Here is a 19,018-nt window from a genome sequence, read left to right on the forward strand (position 1 = left end):
AATCAACACACACATCTCTGCTACAAATGAACACTTAAAAGTTTGGTTGTGGGATCTACCGTAATCGTACAAATGCACCAAAAGTGGTAGGAGTGCAAACGTTACCCTATACACAGCAAAAAAATAATAATTTTCAAGAAAAAACATTTCTTAGTATTTTTGTCTTGTTTTCAGTAAAAATATCAAAAAATTCCCAAATCAAGATGCTTTTTCTTGACGAGCAAAACGACCCAAGAAAACAAGTCCAGTCCCCAGACCCAAAAATCAAATGTAAGTGATTTTGTGCATAAAACAAGCAGAAAAATCTGCCAATGGGGTAAGCAAAAAAATCTTGAACATTTTTCTTTAAACACTAAATTCAAGAAAAAAATGCGGCGTATTTTTTTGCTAGTTTTTTGCACAAAATCACTTACATTTGATACTTTTTGTCCAAAAACTAGACCTACCTTCTGGGTCGTTTTGCTCATCAAGAAAAAGCATCTTAATTTAAGAATTTTTTGATATTTTGACTGAAAACAAGACAAAAATACCAAGTAATAATTTTTTGCCGTGTAGGTGGGGTTTGTTGTAACACCTGCTAAAAAAAATTTGTTTAAACACAAATAATTCAATAAAATTCTGTCTATATACTAAAGGTGGATATTGTTTATATATCTGCCTATAATAGATAGATATCCACACATTCATCCATCCATGATCCTTCATCTAACCATCCTTGTATTATACATCAATGCATATTAATATATTTTTAAGACAAAAAAATCATAAGTGTCAATAATTATCCCCATATCATTTTGATGAATAGTATTTACATTGTTTTCATTTCTTTATCATTGTATACCTGAGGCTTAATTGTAACACTGTGTGACAACTAACCCCACTGTTTACACTGCAAAAAAATATTTTCAAGAAAAACATTGTCTTGTTTTCAGTAAAAATATCTAAAAATTCTTAAATTAAGATGCTTTTTCTTGATAAGCAAAACGAACCAAGAAAATAAGTCTAATTTTTAGACCAAAAATATATAGACGGTTTCAGCAGTAACAACATAAACAAGCGGCTGTCACGGTCCGCACGTATCTTTCGGTAAACTTCGCTAATAATAAATAACAAAAAGTACTTTAAACGTAGTTTATTTATATAACAAGCAAAAAACAACAACACATAGATTACCTAGGAAACCAAAACATTTGTTATTTTCGACGAGGCATTTGTTCAAGAGATCAGTTTAGCAACTAGTCAGACCATTAAAAAAAATGAAACCGGAAGTAAAGTTCGGATCCAGACGTGTATCATGTGCGTCCGATGAAACCGTCTATAAGTGATTTTGTGCATAATACAAGCAAAAAAATCTGGCAATGGAGTAAGCAAAAAATCTTGAAATTTTTTCTTAAACACTAAATTCAAGAAAAATTTGCTTACCCCATTGACAGTTTTTTTTTTTTTGCTTGTTTTATGCCCAAATTTTTTTCTTGAAAGTCATTTTTGCATTGTAAAAATGTTTTTAGTCCCAGCTATCAAAGGGATCATCAGAGACCATCTTCTGACAGTAAGAGAAAAATCCTAAAAGCACAGATTGCTCGACCCTGTAGAAATATGTAAAGTAACCGCGTTACAATTAAAGCAACACTAAAGACTTATTGCTCTTTGCTCCCCCTACATGTTAAAAGCGTAATTGTTCATTACCACTGTCGTAAATACTGCAGCATAGCTGGCTCTGATTGGATTGTAGGTCTGCCGTAAAGCAAGTTTTTGTAGTTTTCACTCGAACTACAGGACCACTACCCGACGGTTGGAAACTTCTTTAGTGCGGTTTTGGCCGATGGAGGGCTGCAAAGCGAATGTGAAAGTCCCGTTTCGAGTGAATGAACCACTGAAACTTTTTTGGAAATGTTATTTTAAGGTAAAAAAAACTCTTTGGTGTTGCTTTAACCCTGCATTAATATATGCCCCGCTCACCCCTACCTTTAACTGAAATGTCAGAAACTTGTGCAAAATTCATTTGTATGTAACAAACCCATGGGATCATGATGGTCCTGCTTTCAAGCTTAAATTATTTAGAGTATTAATAATACAAAAACATTACCATTAAAGGCACACATTTCAGTGCTTAATGAGGTTCTCGTTATTAACTTTCGTGTAAACAATTCAAAGCACGGCCTGGTGGATCTCTTCAGGCACCTGTGCTGTTTGCGCAGGTGTCTCCTTCTCTTGTCCGGTCTGTCACATTCTTTGGTGACGCCGCAGCTTCTGCTCTCAGTCTCCGGTAATCCGTGTGGAAAAAGAGCACAAAGCAGCAGGTGCCCACAGTACACAGGCCTGCCATCACCAGCGCTGGCACTGTAAACGTGTTTTGAGAAAGAGATAGACACGGACAGAATGAAATGAGAGAGATACAATGAATACTTGGAGCTCGGCCCAGTTCCATCATTATTTCATCAAGGCACATCTTTTCAAAGGCTGGAATAATTTGGATGCGTTCCCATTTCACTTCATTTCCTTACCCGAGATTCCGTTTAACCGGTAAGAGGAAGTAAAAATACTGGCCACACACTTGCCTGATCATGTCAATGTGCAAAGCATGGCATAATAAATCTAAGCAGGAAAACTAGCATGCTATTCTTAAGAAACAATACGAAACTAAGCAATGTGCAACATTTTAAACAGTATTTCACTCATGTGACATCAATATGTTTGTAGGTGTTTCCACTTTATGCTGCGAAACAAGAATCAACAGGCGCAAGACATCAAAGTTGTATGGTGGTGTGCGCGGTTAACGCAATAAGTCAAACACACATTTTTGCTTTATGACAAATGGTCGTGCATGCTTAATTCAAGTGACATAATCCAGCAGTAACTGTATAACACTCACCTGTCCAGTTCAGATTGGCGTCCCCTCCAGTAACGCATACAGATATTGTCGAATCTGTCAGAGGTTTGGTCAGAGCTTGAAGAAGCACCATATAGATGACTGACTGAATCTGTCTGATTAAACAAAAGAAATTATGATGTACGTCATATTTGAATATCTAAATTGTAAAAACGTATATTAATAAACACTTAAGATACCCAGAAATGAAGATCAATCCAGATGATGTTGCTTCACCCACAGGGTACGAACACTCAACTCCAAGCTCCATGGCGATGGGATACACGGAGCACCCAAACAGGCCAAACCACGCGCATGCAGTACCGACGGCAACTTTCATGTCCCTGAGCTGGGAAACCTGAGAGACAAAAACAAGACCTTAACTTCTGGAGCAGATCTTAAGCAGGGAGAAACCAAATAATGCATAAATTGCAAAGTTATATTTGTAGCAGTAGTCAAAATATTGTATAGGTCAACATTATTGATTTTTCTTTTATGCCAAAAATCATTAGGATATTAGGTCACGTTCTATGAAGATATTTAGTAAATTTCCTACCATTAATAAATCAAAGTGGATGCAGTGTGAAGGACGCCATTAGGACAACTTTTCTCAATATTTAGATTTTTTGCACCCTTATTCAACTACTCGCTCTAGATTGCGGGATTTAACTTCCTGTTGTGCAAATTTTTCGCTCGAGTTGAATATTTTTAACTGGGGCGAAGACGCGTTTGAGGCGAATAGCACTTGTTTTTGCGGCAAACGCGCCACCCATATCGGGTCATTCACATCACCCCACGCGAGGACATCTTTGCATTGACTTTGTATGTAATTTACTCGCGCAAATCGTTGAACTTGCATGTAGTGTGAACCCACAGATTTTCAAATAGTTTTATCTCATCCACAGGACCGTTTCTAGGTATAGGCGAACTAGGCGGTCGCCTAGGGCACCACCAGCTGCAGGGGGCACCAATAAGCGCATATACATATTGACTCGAATGAGTGAAAAATAAGCAATGCAAAAAAAGATGCAAAATATGATGTCCGTATGCCAATGGATTCAATGTTTTCATTTTGTAAAAGATTATGGGGGTCCCCTAGCTAATATACAATCACCTAAAGGATTATTAGGAACACCATACTAATATTGTGTTTGACCCCCTTTCGCCTTCAGAACTGCCTTAATTCTACGTGGCATTGATTCAACAAGGTGCTGAAAGCATTTTTTTTTAGAAATGTTGGCCTATATTGATAGGATAGCATCTTGCAGTTGATGGAGATTTGTGGGATGCACATCCAGGGCACGAAGCTCTCGTTCCACCACATCCCAAAGATGCTCTATTGGGTTGAGATCTGGTGACTGCCATTTTAGTACAGTGAACTCATTGTCATGTTCAAGAAACCAATTTGAAATGATTCGAGCTTTGTAACATGGTGCATTATCCTGCTGGAAGTAGCCATCAGAGGATGACCATACATGGTGGTCATAAAGGGATAGACATGGTCAGAAACAATGCTCAGCTAGGCCGTGGCATTTAAACAATGCCCAATTGGCACTAAGGGGCCCAAAGTGTGCCAAGAAAACATCACCCACACCATTACACCATTGCATTAATGAGAAATTGAACAGGTGTTCCTAATAATCCTTTAGGTGAGTGTATTTTAAAGCATTTATATTCACATCGTACTGGAATAAAACTTTGTTTATGTTACAAACTTGTAAACGTAAATGATTTGAAGAGGTTAAAAGTATATTCAACTGTAAAAATAAACTTCTATATTTTGGCCAGGAATATTTTGGGTTGTAAAATTAGAAATGTATTAATTGCCCTGAAATACATTTTGAAATATATGCTGATATATGAATGTTAAAAAATACATTTAATTAAGCTTTACTTTCTGCAAAATGTACTTAGCATATTTAAAAAATATTTTTGGCGTATGGATATCCATTTTATACCCCTCAAATAATAGTTTAAGAATTAATTAAAAGCCCCTAACCCAATTCTAAGTCTAACAATCTGTCAATTCCTCCAGAAAACCGCGTGAGGCACACTTGAGAGTTTACATTTATTTCAGACAGAAATCTTTTTTATTGATTTATTGCAAAATTGGGACAAATAATGGATAGTATCGCTTTGTGGCAGCACAGCATGCTCATTTTAAATTTATGTAGTATCTTAATTTGAAAAAAAAAAAAAAACAACAACAAGGGACTCCCTTAATGCTTATAGGAGGTCTGGGCCACCCCCAGCCCCCCCTCAATTTAAACAATGCATGGACTAGAGGGCTATCAGTTACTTCCTGTTTATTAACTACATGTAAAGCACTCAACACCACCATTAGATCGAAGTGTTCAAAAGTCAATTTCAAAATTGGTTTAGTAAAGCACACAAAGTGATTTTTCCAACATAAAACTTTAATCAACAATTATTTTTTTTATTTAACTGCCTTGTTAAATTTAATGCATTTAAGATTTGAGTGTTACATGATATTTTCATGATTTGTGTTTTTTGTATATATTATTGCATGGAAAAATTTATTATCTAGTTTGGTGGGGTGCCAATAGGGGTTTCGCCTAGGGCATCATAATGGCCCTGCTCGACCAAATATTGTCCTATCGTAACAAACCACACATTATTTATTCAACTTTCAGATGATGTATAAATCAAATTTTCAAAAAATTATGCCTGTTTTTTTGGTCCAGGGTCATAAATCACAGTAATATTTACTCACCACAGCAAATGCGGTGCAGCCCAGCGACGTCAGGCACATGCTGATTTTAGTGACTTCTGTAAAATGTTTCGTCTCGTCCACATACAGGCCAAGAACGCCAGCGCCCGCAACGCCAAATACAATAGAACAAGCACCGCATATTCCTGCAAAGTCCTGTCACATTAAAGAAATAAAAATGATTTTTTATAAAACATGTTTAAAAGTAAACGTGTGTGTCTTCGATCTATTCCTATTTCTGCATGACCTTAAAATGTTTGACACTTTCAGGTAAAGCTGTAAAAGTTTGTCGTTCAAGTTAATAAAAATGACAAGGGTTCACTCTTATAAATAAAGGTGCTTCATGGTGCCATAGAAGAACCATTTTTGACTGTATGGTTACTTGAGGAACCAAAATGGTTCTGTGGCATCGTTGTGGAGAACCTTTTAAGCACCTTTATTTTTAAGAGTTTAATATTTTAAGGAAACCATGTTGGTTTGTGTTTGTAATAATTCTGTGGGATGTGTTTGGGTCTTACATTTGAGTAGCCGTTAATGCAAAGAATCTGCTCGAGTAACGTGTAAAAGCAAGTGAAAACCCCTATCCCCGACCCGAAACACACCAGCAGGATCATGTATGCTTTGTTCTTCAGTAGCTGTAGATGAATGAGTGAGACAAAACACTGAGAAAAATCAAATCGACAAACAAGAAGCCAAAATTCTTTAAGCGCTATATAAGTTTTTAAAACAAGAAACAGATTTCCTGACATGGCAATGCTTTGTAACGTGCGTGTAATACCAGTTTTACACCCTGAAGAAAAGGTTCAGTGCTGGAGGTCACCACGCTGGCGGAGGGGGGTGTCGGGGGGACACGTTCACGAATTCCCACTGTTGCTAGGAAACAGGCAATGGTGGCAGGTATGGCATATATAATAAGCTACAAGTGAGAGAGAGAGACGGCACAATAGTCAGACTTAGCCGAAATTCTTTTGTGACCAACTTCTGTCTAAAGCGTTCTTACCAGCATAAGAAGATTATTGGTGTAGTGAATTATCATGGGAGAGAAGATATTCGCAAAAAGCATTCCGAGAGGATTCGCTGGAAAAACAAAAGAGAGAAATATTACTGTGAACATCCTTTCACACTGCAAATTTGAGCTCATTGTAAATATGTTACCCATTGAGGCAATCGTGTTCGCCGTGGCCCTCTGGTCATCTGGAAACCATAGTGCTGCCAGTTTGGTGGGGGCAAAAATAACCAGAGGCTGGGCGAGGGCACACAGGGTCTGGCCACCCATCACCATTGGGAACACGGCCCACTGAGGGATCCAGGTCAACACACCAACAACGCGCAGAACGCTGCCCAACATGTTAAGCCAAGAGCCCAGGATGAGCTTTGTTTCAGGAGAGAGAGAGCGAATATAAACTTCATGTCTTCTTAAAGGGATAGTTCATCCAAAAATGAAAATTTTGTAATTTTTTACTCACTTTTTGTGTAAAAAAGTAAATGCAAATTTAACTTTGGGACCTTCATAGGTTCAAACCCAAGACCTTTTCCATTACTAATACAGCTATACAGAAGTACACGTTAAAGGAAAACACCACAGTTTTTCAATATTTTACTATGTTCTTACCTCAACTTAGATGAATTAATACATACCTTTCTTTTTTCCAATGCGTACACTTAATCTTTGTACAGCGCGTTGTGAATGTGTTAGCATTTAGCCTAGCCCCATTCATTCCTTAGGATCCAAACAGGGATGAATTTAGAAGCCACCATGTTTTCCCTATTTAAAGGCTGTTACATGAGTAGTTACACGAGTAAGTTTGCTGGCACAAAATAAAACGTGGCGATTTTTTAAGCGGATAAAAGTAAAAAAAAAAAGAGAACTATATTGTATGGCGGAAGGACACTTAGTTTGCAGCACTTCCACCTTGGTGCGCAGTAACATCATCACTCCTGACTACTCCCCCTCTCGCTCAAACTTCGGTCAAGATTACTGCACCCGAGGTCGAAGTGCTGCAAACTAAATGCACTTCCGCTATACAATATAGTTCTCATTTTTATCCGCTTAAAAAAATCGCCACGTTTTGTTGTATGCCACCATACTTACTCGTGTAACTACTCATGTAACAGTCTTTAAATAGAGAAAACATGGAAGTGTTTGGTGGCTTCTAAATTCATCACTGTTTGGATCCTAAGGAATGAATGGGGCTAGGCTTAATGCTAACACATTCATGACGCGCTGTACAAAGATTAAGTGCACGCATTGAAAAAGAAAGGTAAGTATAAATTTGTCTAAGCTGAGGTAAGAACATAGTAAAATACTGAAAACTGTGGGATAGTTCATCCAAAAATGAAAATTCTGTCACAATTTTGTTATCCTCATTTTGTTCAAAATCTGTAGGAATTTCTTGTTTCCGATTAACACAAAAGAAGATATTTTGATAAATGATGGTAAGCACACAGCTGATTGACTTCCATAGGAAAAACACAATGGAATTTAACGGGGCCATGGCATGAAAATGCCAGCATTGCCACCCCGTAGGTGTGAGCAAAAATGTGTATTTTTGGGTGTGTCCTTTAACATGCAAATTAGCGGATTAAGTGCAAACACTGATCACAATGATGGTGGTTTGAGGCAATTCAAACTCAATTGTGCTGTCAATAATGTTTTCTCTCTCTCTTTCTTAATGGCATTGCTGGTTGGATAGTGCAGATTAGGGGTGGTATTATTATAATAAGATCTCCTTATGACATCATAAGGCCAAATGAACAACGAACACATTTTTGCTCAAACCTACAAAGTGGCAATGCTAACATTTTCATCCCATGGCCCCTTTAAAGGGGTCATATTATGAGATATTTTTTAGATGTAAAATAAATCTTTGGTGTCCCCAGAGTGTGTATGTGAAGTTTCACAAATACTCCACAGATAATTTATTATAGCATGTTAAAATTGGACATTTGTAGGCCTGAGCAAAAGTGTGCCGTTTTTTAAAATGCAAATGAGCCAATGAAATGGAAACACTGATCACAATGATGGTGGTTTGTTGTAATTGCCTTGCTACCTACCTCCCAAAACAGGCGAAATCTGAACAACCTAATTTTTTACATGCTTGCAGAAAATGGCTTACTCAAATTAAGTTACTAGGTTGTTCTTTATCACATTTTCTAGGTTGATAGAAGCACTGGGGACCCAATTATAGCACTTAAACATGAAAAAAATCTAATTTTCACGCTATGACCCCTTTAATGGATACGGTCAACTGTGTGCTTACCATCATTTGTCAAAATATCCTCTTCCTCATTTATCACAATACTTCCATAATATTTGTTTTTCTATGAAAGTCAGTGTTTACAATTGAGAGGCATCCTCGATCTCTCTGATTAAGTCAATACGGAAGTGACTTAAACTGCAATTCGACTGGCTCAAAAAGGGAGTCAATTACCATAGACCCCCATGTTAAAAATGCCCAACTTTACAGCAGAAAATAATATGTTTACAGCCTGGTACAAAAAGTGTTTTTTGTCTATATAGCTAATTTTGCCGTTTATGACAACTGTGTGGGGGGTGAATGTTTTTTGTAACTCCTCTGTTTAAATTATATTAAGTCTTAAAGTTCTGCATAATTAAGGGCGTGGCCACTTGAGTGACAGGTGAACTGCCGCTGCTGTCACTACCGTCGAGGTAGGCAGGCGTGGTTTCAGCAACTAACCACCTCAGCGTCACCCACGTCCCGCCTCTTTACCCATTTTTGGTTTTCTGCGAGTGATGCACAGTGAAGTGATGCCAAGATGGCGACGGCAAACCCTGCTTATTATTGGCTTCAAAAAAGCTGTTCACAAACCTATGGGTGACGTCACGGACACTACGTCCACATTTTTTACAGTATGGTTACAATCAGCTGTGCTTACCATCATTTTTTTTAAATATTAGAAAAAAGTTCATCAGAAAAAAGTAATCATACAGATTTAGAACTATCGCTTTAACTTGCACATGTTACTCCACAGCTTATTTGTTCTCAGTTGACAATCATGTTAAAGAAGTTGTGAATCTGAAGAATTTATGTACCAATTATTCAAAAAATAATAAATATAATACTGATGTTTTGTGTGATACTGATTCCTTGTCCATGTTACAAACAGATCTACACTAATCTTGCTTTAATTTACATAATGGGGCAGTTTTCCGGACAGGGTAATGCATTATAATATTAAGCTACTCCCCAAAAAAGTAACTAATTGCGTTACTTAGTTACTTTTCATGGAAAGTAATGTTACATTACTTTTAAATTACTTTTGCGTTACTTTTCTTACTTGGCTGAGGCTTGATCTCTTTCAGGCGTTTTTTATGATCGCAAAAATGCCAAGCTCTGGCCTGCCATCTCCGTTTCTGACTTAAACTGTTGCCGCTCAATTTAACGTTAATGTGTTCAGTTTAAAGGCATAGTCTACTCATTTTCAATATTAAAATATGTTATTACCTTAACTAAGAATTGTTGATACATCCCTCTATCATCTGTGTGCGTGCACGTAAGCGCTGGAGCGGCTGCGACGCTTCGATAGCATTTAGCTTAGCCCCATTCATTCAATGGTACCATTTAGAGATAAAGTTAGAAGTGACCAAACACATCAACGTTTTTCCTATTTAAGACGAGTAGCTATACGAGCAAGTTTGGTGGTACAAAATAAAACGTAGCGCTTTTCTAAGCGGATTTAAAAGAGGAACTATATTTTATGGCGTAATAGCACTTTTGGGAGTACTTCGACTCGGCGCAGTAACACCCTCCCTCTCCCATTATGAGAGTGAGAAGGGGAGCGGACTTTTCAGGCGAGTCGAAGTTCTCCCAAAAGTGCTATTACGCCATAAAATATAGTTCCTCTTTTAAATCCGCTTAGAAAAGCGCTAAGTTTTATTTTGTACCACCAAACTTGCTCGTATTACTCGTCCCAAATAGGGAAAACGCCGATGTGTTTGGTCACTTCTAACTTTATCTCTAAATGGTAGCATTGAATGAATGGGGCTAAGCTAAATGCTATCGAAGCGTCGCAGCGCGCTCCAGCGCTTACGTGCACGCACACAGATGATAGAGGGATGTATCAACAATTCTTAGTTAAGGTAATAACATATTTTAATATTGAAAATGAGTAGACTATTCCTTTAATTCAGTACATTATTTTATTTTTAAATTAAATTAATTAAATTGAAAGGTAACTCACATTACTTTTTAAAAAAGTAATTCAAATATTAATGTGTACATCTATAAATGTATGCGTTACTTTACTCGTTACTTCAGAAAAGTAATATTATTACGTAATGCACGTTACTTGTAATGCATTACCCCCAACACTCCTGATATATGTTAAGATACGTCAATGCAAGATATTTTTCAATTAAGGCAGTTAAAATATAAATTTTATTCTGGGACTAGGATAAGCCTTGTCCTGAAAACTGCCTCATTATATCATAGAATCTAATGCTGAACAGCATATTGAAAATGTAACTTTTTGTACTATGGAATTGTTTTCTTGTCCTAATATAACTAAGATCTAGTCCTGGATTAATCTAAACCCTGTCTGGAAACCGTCCCTTAAAGTTTCGATCAGTGTAAGTTTCTCATGCTAGACAGTGATGTTTCGCTGCGTACCGAGAAGCGCAGACCTAATGAGTCCAACATCCATGTAGTAATGAAGCTGAAGAAAATGGCCACCACCATATAGACGAGGGACAGCCAGTTGACCAGATCCAAAGAGACTTTCAGGTACTCTGCCGTCTGATCGGCCACCGGTGCAAAGGTCAGCCAGAGCTGTGGACACATCAGACCAATCAACATCAGCCATTTCATGAAACAGATAAAGTGCATGACACTGGAGCAGCTTACTCATGTGACAAGGTCAAAGTTTCAGTTCCTTACGTTTAACTGCTGATCTCGCATAAACAGAAATCACGTGGGCGAGCTCATGAACTAGATCTGACAAACACTAGTGTGCCTTAAATTTACTTATTAAAAGTATATAGCCATAAACATACTTAAGTGAAAGTAAATAAGATTCATTTTAAAGCACTTAAAGATGATGTGCTTAAAAACTTTTCCCGAACATGCCATAAACAGATTGGTTGAGCCAACGTTCCTGTGTCAGGCTGATTTGGATGCTAAACGTTTCTACTATACCCCACTTTTATAGGAAATCTGTTTTTGAATTATTTATGTTGCCTCTGCATGTTAAACTAAAAGAGGAGGAAGTATTTTAACATGAAAACAATGACTCAAAGACAACAATGAATAATCAGTGAGTGTGTAGTGCCGCACAAAAGCATTTATTTGTTTGCAGTCAAGCACGTTAGATGTATGCAGCGGCGTGGCAGAAAACAAGCAGCGGATCCTGAACACAATACAGTCGTTTCATGCACCACTGCATAAGTTACTTGTATGTGGATTCATTCAGTTGCATAGATCCTGCGGCTGCAAAATCGTTCGAGCACTTTGTGTAACATAAGATGTTAATCACATTTATGTTATACCCATATTCCCAGATGAGATCTCTTCTATATCTTGGATATTTCTCAGAGACATCAAAGATTAAAAGCAGAGCAACTTTTCCTTAAGTCTTTTACATCTCATATATTTTTCCAGGGGAAATCATTTCAGAAAAGATCTCAAAATTTCACAAACTGAGTTCAGATTTGCCAAGTCTGTAATGACAAGTCAATATTATTGAAGATTAAAATATAACATTTTCTCATCAAATTTACTTAAAAACTAAATTTTGTTTTACCTATACAATCTGCATTAACTTTACAGCTCTTAATGCATTTGTAAATGTTTTTATTTTGTCTAAACACTTTTAGGAGAAACATTTACACTGTTTGACTTAACTGTAATTTCTACAGTTACTTACCACAAAACTTACCCAGTAAAATACCATCAATTTCTTTTCCAATTCATTAATATGCAATGCATTATGGATTTTAACATTTAATTTACAGTCATTTACTGTATGTTTTGAAATTGCGGTAGACTGCTGTAAAACAACAGCAGTAGTGCTACTGTAGTTGAATAATGTAGTTGTTATAAAAGCATATAAAATGGAAAAATAAAATATATTTATGAAATGAAATACATTTTATTTGTTATCCTTTTAGCAGTGAAGCTAATTTCAAAATGTGAATTGTTTTTCAGCAGTGTAAATAATTTATTGAGAATTGTAGATAGAAACAAAAAAGGTATTATATATAAATGCTTGACCGTCAGATTTGAATTTGACCTCAAGACTTCAAAACACTAGTGACGCCAAGATTTCACTCCTCGGAGTGTCGGGAGAGTGACAGAAGAGGCTACTTAGGGAGTGTAACGAGTAACTTTTATCAAGTCACTCTGTGGCATTGTGGCAATATGTTTTTTAAAACTAGGTTACAGTAAGGGTAATATACTGTAAAATGGAACTGCGGTAAAGGCATCATACTGTAAAAAAACATGTACAGTTATGGTACTGTAATGGGGCAGTTACAGTAACTGTTATCGCATATATACAATAAAAAGTCTAACAGTGTAAGACTAGTTATCACATGTTGTTCTTTTGTACCCAAATGAAATGCCAAGTGTTTTTAGGCGTTTTCTGGTTACTATGGGAGTGGATGGTGAGCACCTCAGTCACCAACCACTCCCATAATAACTAGAAAACCCTTCAAGCTTCAAAATGACTCAAACGGGTTAAATAAAATAACTCCACTCGACAAGTGTCCTGAAGACATTTACTCGTCTTCTTTTTTGTTTTAGATATTGCTGAGCTATAAAATAGCAACATCTGAGAATTTCTTTTCTGAGAATAAATAAAGTTGGGATGGTTTTGTGCGAAACATCTTTTCTAGTCCAAAAAACCCCCTAGAATCCCAAATCACATTTGCAGGTTTAGGGCATTATCAGATTTCCTCAGTATTGTAATCTTTAAATGAACTTCGAATCACTGCCTTAAAGAGACCATCTGCTAAGCTTTACCAAAGTGTGCCAAGACATGATGTTCAAATCTCATATTTCAGATGAACAGCCTTGGACATCTCGGTCCTGTGACACTCATACAATGGTGCCCGTGGAAATGACATCTCCCTTGGGAATCACTGGGTGTAATTTAGATTGACATGCTCCTTTGGCACACGCCCTCTTCAGAGATAATAGCCTCAGGGGGATGTATCTATGGCCTTCTACAGCTGGCCTATTAGGACAACCCCGATATAACCCGGTGGACTGGTGGTCCTAATGGACTGAAAATCACTGTGGCTAATGTGAACATTTCCCATGAAATCCCATGTAGTTTCAGAATTAGACAAATGAGGCAAACTGAGGGGACTACCAGTGTAATTGATTAATAATAACTATTTTAATATAATTAAACTATGTATGTTTACAAGTCAATTTGTCTTTATGTGACAAATCTGTTTCACCCTTACGAAAATTAACCATGCTACAGTTAAAACCAAAAAAACATGGTTTTCAAAACATATAGTTAAATCATTGTTACTGTAGTGAAACCATGGTTTTTATAATAGTAATCAATACACCAAAATACAATGGTTACTAGACTTTTACCACAAAAAAAACATGGTTAATTTAATAAAAAGAGCGTGTCTTCACTTTTGTAGGATATTATAGTTTATAACTTTTTATAATTGTCAATTACAGCATTTGTTTACACCTGCATCGTTTTTTTTTTTTTGCATATGTCAGATGTTTTTATCTAAAATGAATTGGTGCACTCAATGTATATTTTTAAATGTATATTGATTTGCTTGTGTGTTGTGGGTTTTATGTTCGCTACGTCAAAATTAATTTGGCAAATGCGTTTACATCTTTACTATTATTTGCATTTAATCTTTTTCGAATAAGTTAAAAACCACCTCAAGTGAGCATAAAAACTTTTTTGAGCATTAAGGGATTTTTCTTCTTTCTTATGCGATATAAAATCATGGTAATAAAAACATGGCAATTTTCTTGTTACACTTTAAGTCGAAATTGTCAAACGGAATAAGAAAATAAATATAGACGGTTTCATCCGACGCACATGCATTTTCACGGTTACGCATCTGCGCTAAACTTAACTTCCGGTCTCTGTTTGTTTAATGGTCTGATCAGTGGCTAAACTAAACTCTAGAACAAATACTTCATGGAAAATAACAAGTTTTGGTTTCCTGAAGACGAGGGGAGACAGCGATCATCAGCGCTATAAGGGATGTAGTTAACATTATAACATAAACAATAATGTAAACACTTATCAGAAATAAACTACTCTAAAGGGCGTTTCACACGGTAAGCGACAACCGCAAGTGTTTCGTTCTTTTTAATAGAAGACGTGCGGAAAGCGGCAAAACGGCGGTGAAGCGAAGTTGGAACATGGCAGGCGCTGTTAAAGATAAACACATTTGCACTAAATGCTGCACAAAATGCTTCCAATACAAGAGAAAAGCTGAAGCCACGCAGCGATTTTGTCACATACCGTGTGAAACGGCCGTGGCTCTGCTTTAGGGATGCGACATAAGTCGTATGAGATATGGCCCAGCTTGTCACTGACGAGATTTGCATTATATCGCATACGACTTATCTCGCATCCCGATACGCAGGCGATACGTCCACGGTAATTAATGAGAAATTGCCCATTATTGTTAGTAAACTACGCCTTTGTGTTGTAAATGCTTCTCCATTTGAATAGCAGGTGATGGCCATTTACTTCTAATCACGGAACCGGTTTCATTGACGAGATGCGCAATGACAATACATGCGATATACCGCGCATTCCTATGTTGTTATTGATTCTTTGCAAAGTTTACCGGAAGTTACGTTTATTCCACGAAAGCCGTTCGTTTATGTTGTTACTGCTGAAACCGTCTATAAAAAAGAATAGATATACCAAACACCCGTTTGCATGTCTTGCACAACTTGTCATTGCTCGCTAACCTCGCCCCAAACTCGCGCCATCCGCCTCCTTGTTTTGGAAATTTATTTACGTGCTGAAATCCTATTGTTTCTATTGTGTTTCTCAGACATGACGCACATATCTGCATGGAAAAATAATACACAGCAAATGAAAGAATTTTGTTATTATTGCCGATGATTGTTATTGTCTGTCAGACTGCAATGTATGCTGAATGAAAAATAGAGACGTATCAAGTGACGACATTCTATTAACATTGTTTTCATTCAACTTTTTTAACAAACAAAGTTCTGTGTAAATTAATTGATAACATACCACTGCGTTGGAACAATTTAGTAGGCAGAGTACAAATAAGATGAACCATCTCCTTTTGTAAAGTGTGAATTTAGCAGCAATGTTTTCTCCGTCGCTCAGGGGAGACCGATCACTTTCAGTCCTGCTCCCGATGAGCGCTTCTGTATCTTTTTCATCCATAATGCCGAAACCGAGCCGGGACCAGGCGAGCGTCACAAGATCGCATTATAAACGAGTTTGAAAAAACTCACGAAAATTTAGAAAGTCCTGAATTCTGTATCCATTTGTTGAAGAACAGTCACTTCAGTTTAGAAAATATTTTTCCTTTTCTATGTAAAAACTTCCCAACCAGTGAAATGTTAGGTAAGAGCTGGTTAACCTAAAAGAGTTCGGTTTTAGTTTCAGGTTTGCCGGTGAATGAGAATTGTTGGTCTGGGTGAACAACATTCATCCATCAATGATCACATAACCACGCCCCTTGAACCCGTGACTGCAGTGTCATAGCGCCAGTCGGATTCTTGTACCATTCAATTATCAGTTTGAAGTCCTGCCACTATTAGGTACGTTGGTGGTAAGTTTACAATCAAATCCATTCTTTTCGATTAATGTAAAAAAAAAACATTAGGTTACATATATGTCACTATATTAAAAGGTCAGACTATTGATCCATTGGACTATACGTTTGCATACATTGTCTGTATATGCAATCTCTGTATACAGTGTGAAGCAATAATGACAGTGAAACAATATTTTTTAATGAAGTTAAATGCCTATTGTGCTTTCCTTTGCAAAATGATAATATGTATATAATCTAATGAATAGTCACTGCTGCATTTTGGATCATTAATGGGGACTTTTTGAGCAACTGTGTGCATTAAATAGATAAAAACAGATTTTATCTCCATATCTGCATGACCAATAGTAAATAAACTGAATGCCCCAATTTTTCAGGAATGTCTATGAGTTAGATTTTATTAGCACACGATGCAAGAAAGCCAAATGAAAATCTAATGAGATTCCTTCAATTTGTAATTAAATATGGTTAATAATAATATTAAGTATTACGTAGGGTTTATTTAAATATAAAAATTAACCATTTCAACTACAAAATAAAAGCTATGGTTCCAAAAACATGGAGAATATTTAATTAAAATAAATATATCCAAAACAACTTACATTTGCTTTAATTGCATTTTTATTGCAACTCGATCGAAACAAATAATTTCTCTATAGCATCTACGCACTCATGATCGATGTAACTTTTCCGAAATAAACGAAACGCGGGAAATAAAAAAAACTTCACAATGCAATGTCTTTAATCTCCGTTCCATTAACCCCTCCTCCCAGCCAGACGATGTGCGCGTGCGCATCAGGCTGCCTCGCTGTGATGTTTCGGCCTGTTTCGGCACTAGCCGGACATTTTCGCCTCTTTGTTTTACTGATAGTGGATTTAACTCGGATTCAATCCAATATCCAGCGGACCGCTGTGGCAATAAACAGGTTTGTTGCTTTAAACTTCAACCCTTTCCTGCAAAACATTACATTTACCCGTCCTCCGACCCCTGTTTCGGGCGAAGAGCAGGGAGTTTTCATTTATTTTCGGTGTGTTTTTTTCCGCTTGATGGCAGCTCTGCATGGCTATACGTGCTGTTAAATGTGCGGTCGTGTGTATGTGTGTAAGTGTGTGTATGGCGACGCTGAGCCCTGCAGCTCTTAACCCGGGTCATCTTTGTACCAAGAAAACAAAAAGTGTTAATTTAGTGTAGCTCGAGCTTTATAAACATGCACGCCTGTGTCTGTGTTGGTCAGCGCTGTTCATCTTGCCTGGAATGTTCATGAAGGCTTGCTGCCCACCCTCATCATCATCATCATCATCATCAGCTCATCTGCGTTTACAAAGTTGTAGTTAAATGGTTTTAAAGGCTTGTATGTAGTCTAAATTGAAACCAGGGCCAGAGAAAAAGTTAAAGCCCAGAGGGTTATTGGGTGTCTTGCATGTGCAAACCTGCACCCCAGACTAATGGAGCAAAAGAAGCCAACAAGTCCTGCATATGAATATCTTCATTAGACTCAAATACAGTAATGGGTTAATAAGAATGTATTAAATACTTGGCAGCACCGTGTTGGGTTGTTGTTTGGAGGGGTAATAGCAGGGCCCCGAATTTTGAAACTTGTGGGGTCTGACAGGAATTGTTTGACAGTATAAATCAGATTTTGGGTGATGTTTGATCATTTAAAGTTGAAGAAGGATGTGCCACCTTGTCCCTCTGGGATTGTTGCCTTTACATGATGTGTAAATATTAAGTTGACATGTCTGAACATTGGTTGGCGTCCACTTTGATCAGATCTATGCTGAAACATCCTGCAAGGAAGTTACCAGAATAAATGTTGAAATTGCAGCAACATGTCGTGGCTAGCATGTTGATGGTTAACATCTTTTGGTCAAGTAAAAATCTTATGGTTATTTCAAATTTCTTATGTGATGGAATGAGTTTGGTTAATACGAACTTCATAATGTCATGAAGGGTGAATGTTAAATGTCTCTCTAATTTGCAAGTCACTTTGAATAAAAATGATTAAATGTTTACAGTATTGCATGGTGACAAATTACGTCAAGTGAACAACGTGAGTGAATATGACTTTTTATGACGAGTAATCGCATAACCTCCTTCCTTTTAAATCACAAATGGGGAAAAATGGATGTAAAGGTGCAGTGTGTAATTTTTAAAAGGATCTCTTGACAGAAATGCAAAATAATATACAAATAATATACAATTATCAGGGGTGTAAAAAGACCTTTTTATAATGACCCGTTATGTTTTTATAACCTAAGAATGAGACGTTTTTATTTACATACACCGAGGGTCCCCTTAAATGGAAGTCAACATTTTGTGCCGCCATGTTTCTACAGAAACCCTTAATGGATAAACTTTTTTTACTAAGTTGTCTCCGTCGATGACTTTTTTGTGGTGGCTACTGTAGCTTCTCTATGTGTTTCAAAAGCGAGGGAAGAGCAGTGGACTGAGCCGTTGGTTGCAATTCGCAACCTCACCACTAGATGCCGCTAAAATTTACACACTGCACCTTTAAACATCATATAAAATTGCTGTATTAAATGAATGGCAAAAACAAAATGAACAGGTTATAAAAGTTTAAGTAAAATGTGCTTTAAGTAATACAAATCAAATCTTTGTGGTCTTTAAACTAAGCTTCATGTT

General features: G+C 37.0%; 2 protein-coding genes across 2 annotated transcripts in view; one reads left to right on the plus strand and one right to left on the minus strand.

Moving 5' to 3' along the window:
• slc49a3 (solute carrier family 49 member 3) lies at positions 1-16,260 on the minus strand. Its single transcript, XM_055177237.2, has 10 exons — positions 15,822-16,260; positions 11,231-11,389; positions 6,756-6,972; positions 6,601-6,677; positions 6,379-6,516; positions 6,119-6,235; positions 5,604-5,756; positions 3,070-3,227; positions 2,873-2,985; positions 1-2,340 (listed from the first exon to the last, which is right to left on the minus strand). The coding sequence occupies exons 1-10, from the start codon at positions 15,978-15,980 to the stop codon at positions 2,174-2,176; spliced, it is 1,458 nt and encodes a 485-aa protein (XP_055033212.2). The 5' UTR covers positions 15,981-16,260; the 3' UTR covers positions 1-2,173.
• Positions 16,261-17,155: 895 nt separating this feature from the next.
• LOC129422459 (polycomb group RING finger protein 3) overlaps positions 17,156-19,018 on the plus strand; it is a 55,678-nt gene continuing 53,815 nt past the window's right edge. Inside the window, exon 1 of the mRNA XM_055178394.2 lies at positions 17,156-17,300. The gene's annotated coding sequence lies outside the window, so the exon portion shown is untranslated. The remainder of the gene's footprint in view (positions 17,301-19,018) is intronic.

Source organism: Misgurnus anguillicaudatus, chromosome 16, assembly GCF_027580225.2.
Source record: "Misgurnus anguillicaudatus chromosome 16, ASM2758022v2, whole genome shotgun sequence".
Lineage (NCBI taxonomy): Eukaryota > Metazoa > Chordata > Actinopteri > Cypriniformes > Cobitidae > Misgurnus > Misgurnus anguillicaudatus.

Bases quoted from the DNA above. Each gene is read 5' to 3' on its own strand.
- slc49a3 (XM_055177237.2), bottom strand. From the start codon at position 15,980: ATGGATGAAAAAGATACAGAAGCGCTCATCGGGAGCAGGACTGAAAGT. The intron at 3,228-5,603 runs GTGAGTAAATAT...TTTGTCTCTCAG, and splicing joins GCTGCACCGCATTTGCTGTG to GTTTCCCAGCTCAGGGACAT. The intron at 2,986-3,069 runs GTATCTTAAGTG...TTGTTTAATCAG, and splicing joins GGATTGATCTTCATTTCTGG to ACAGATTCAGTCAGTCATCT.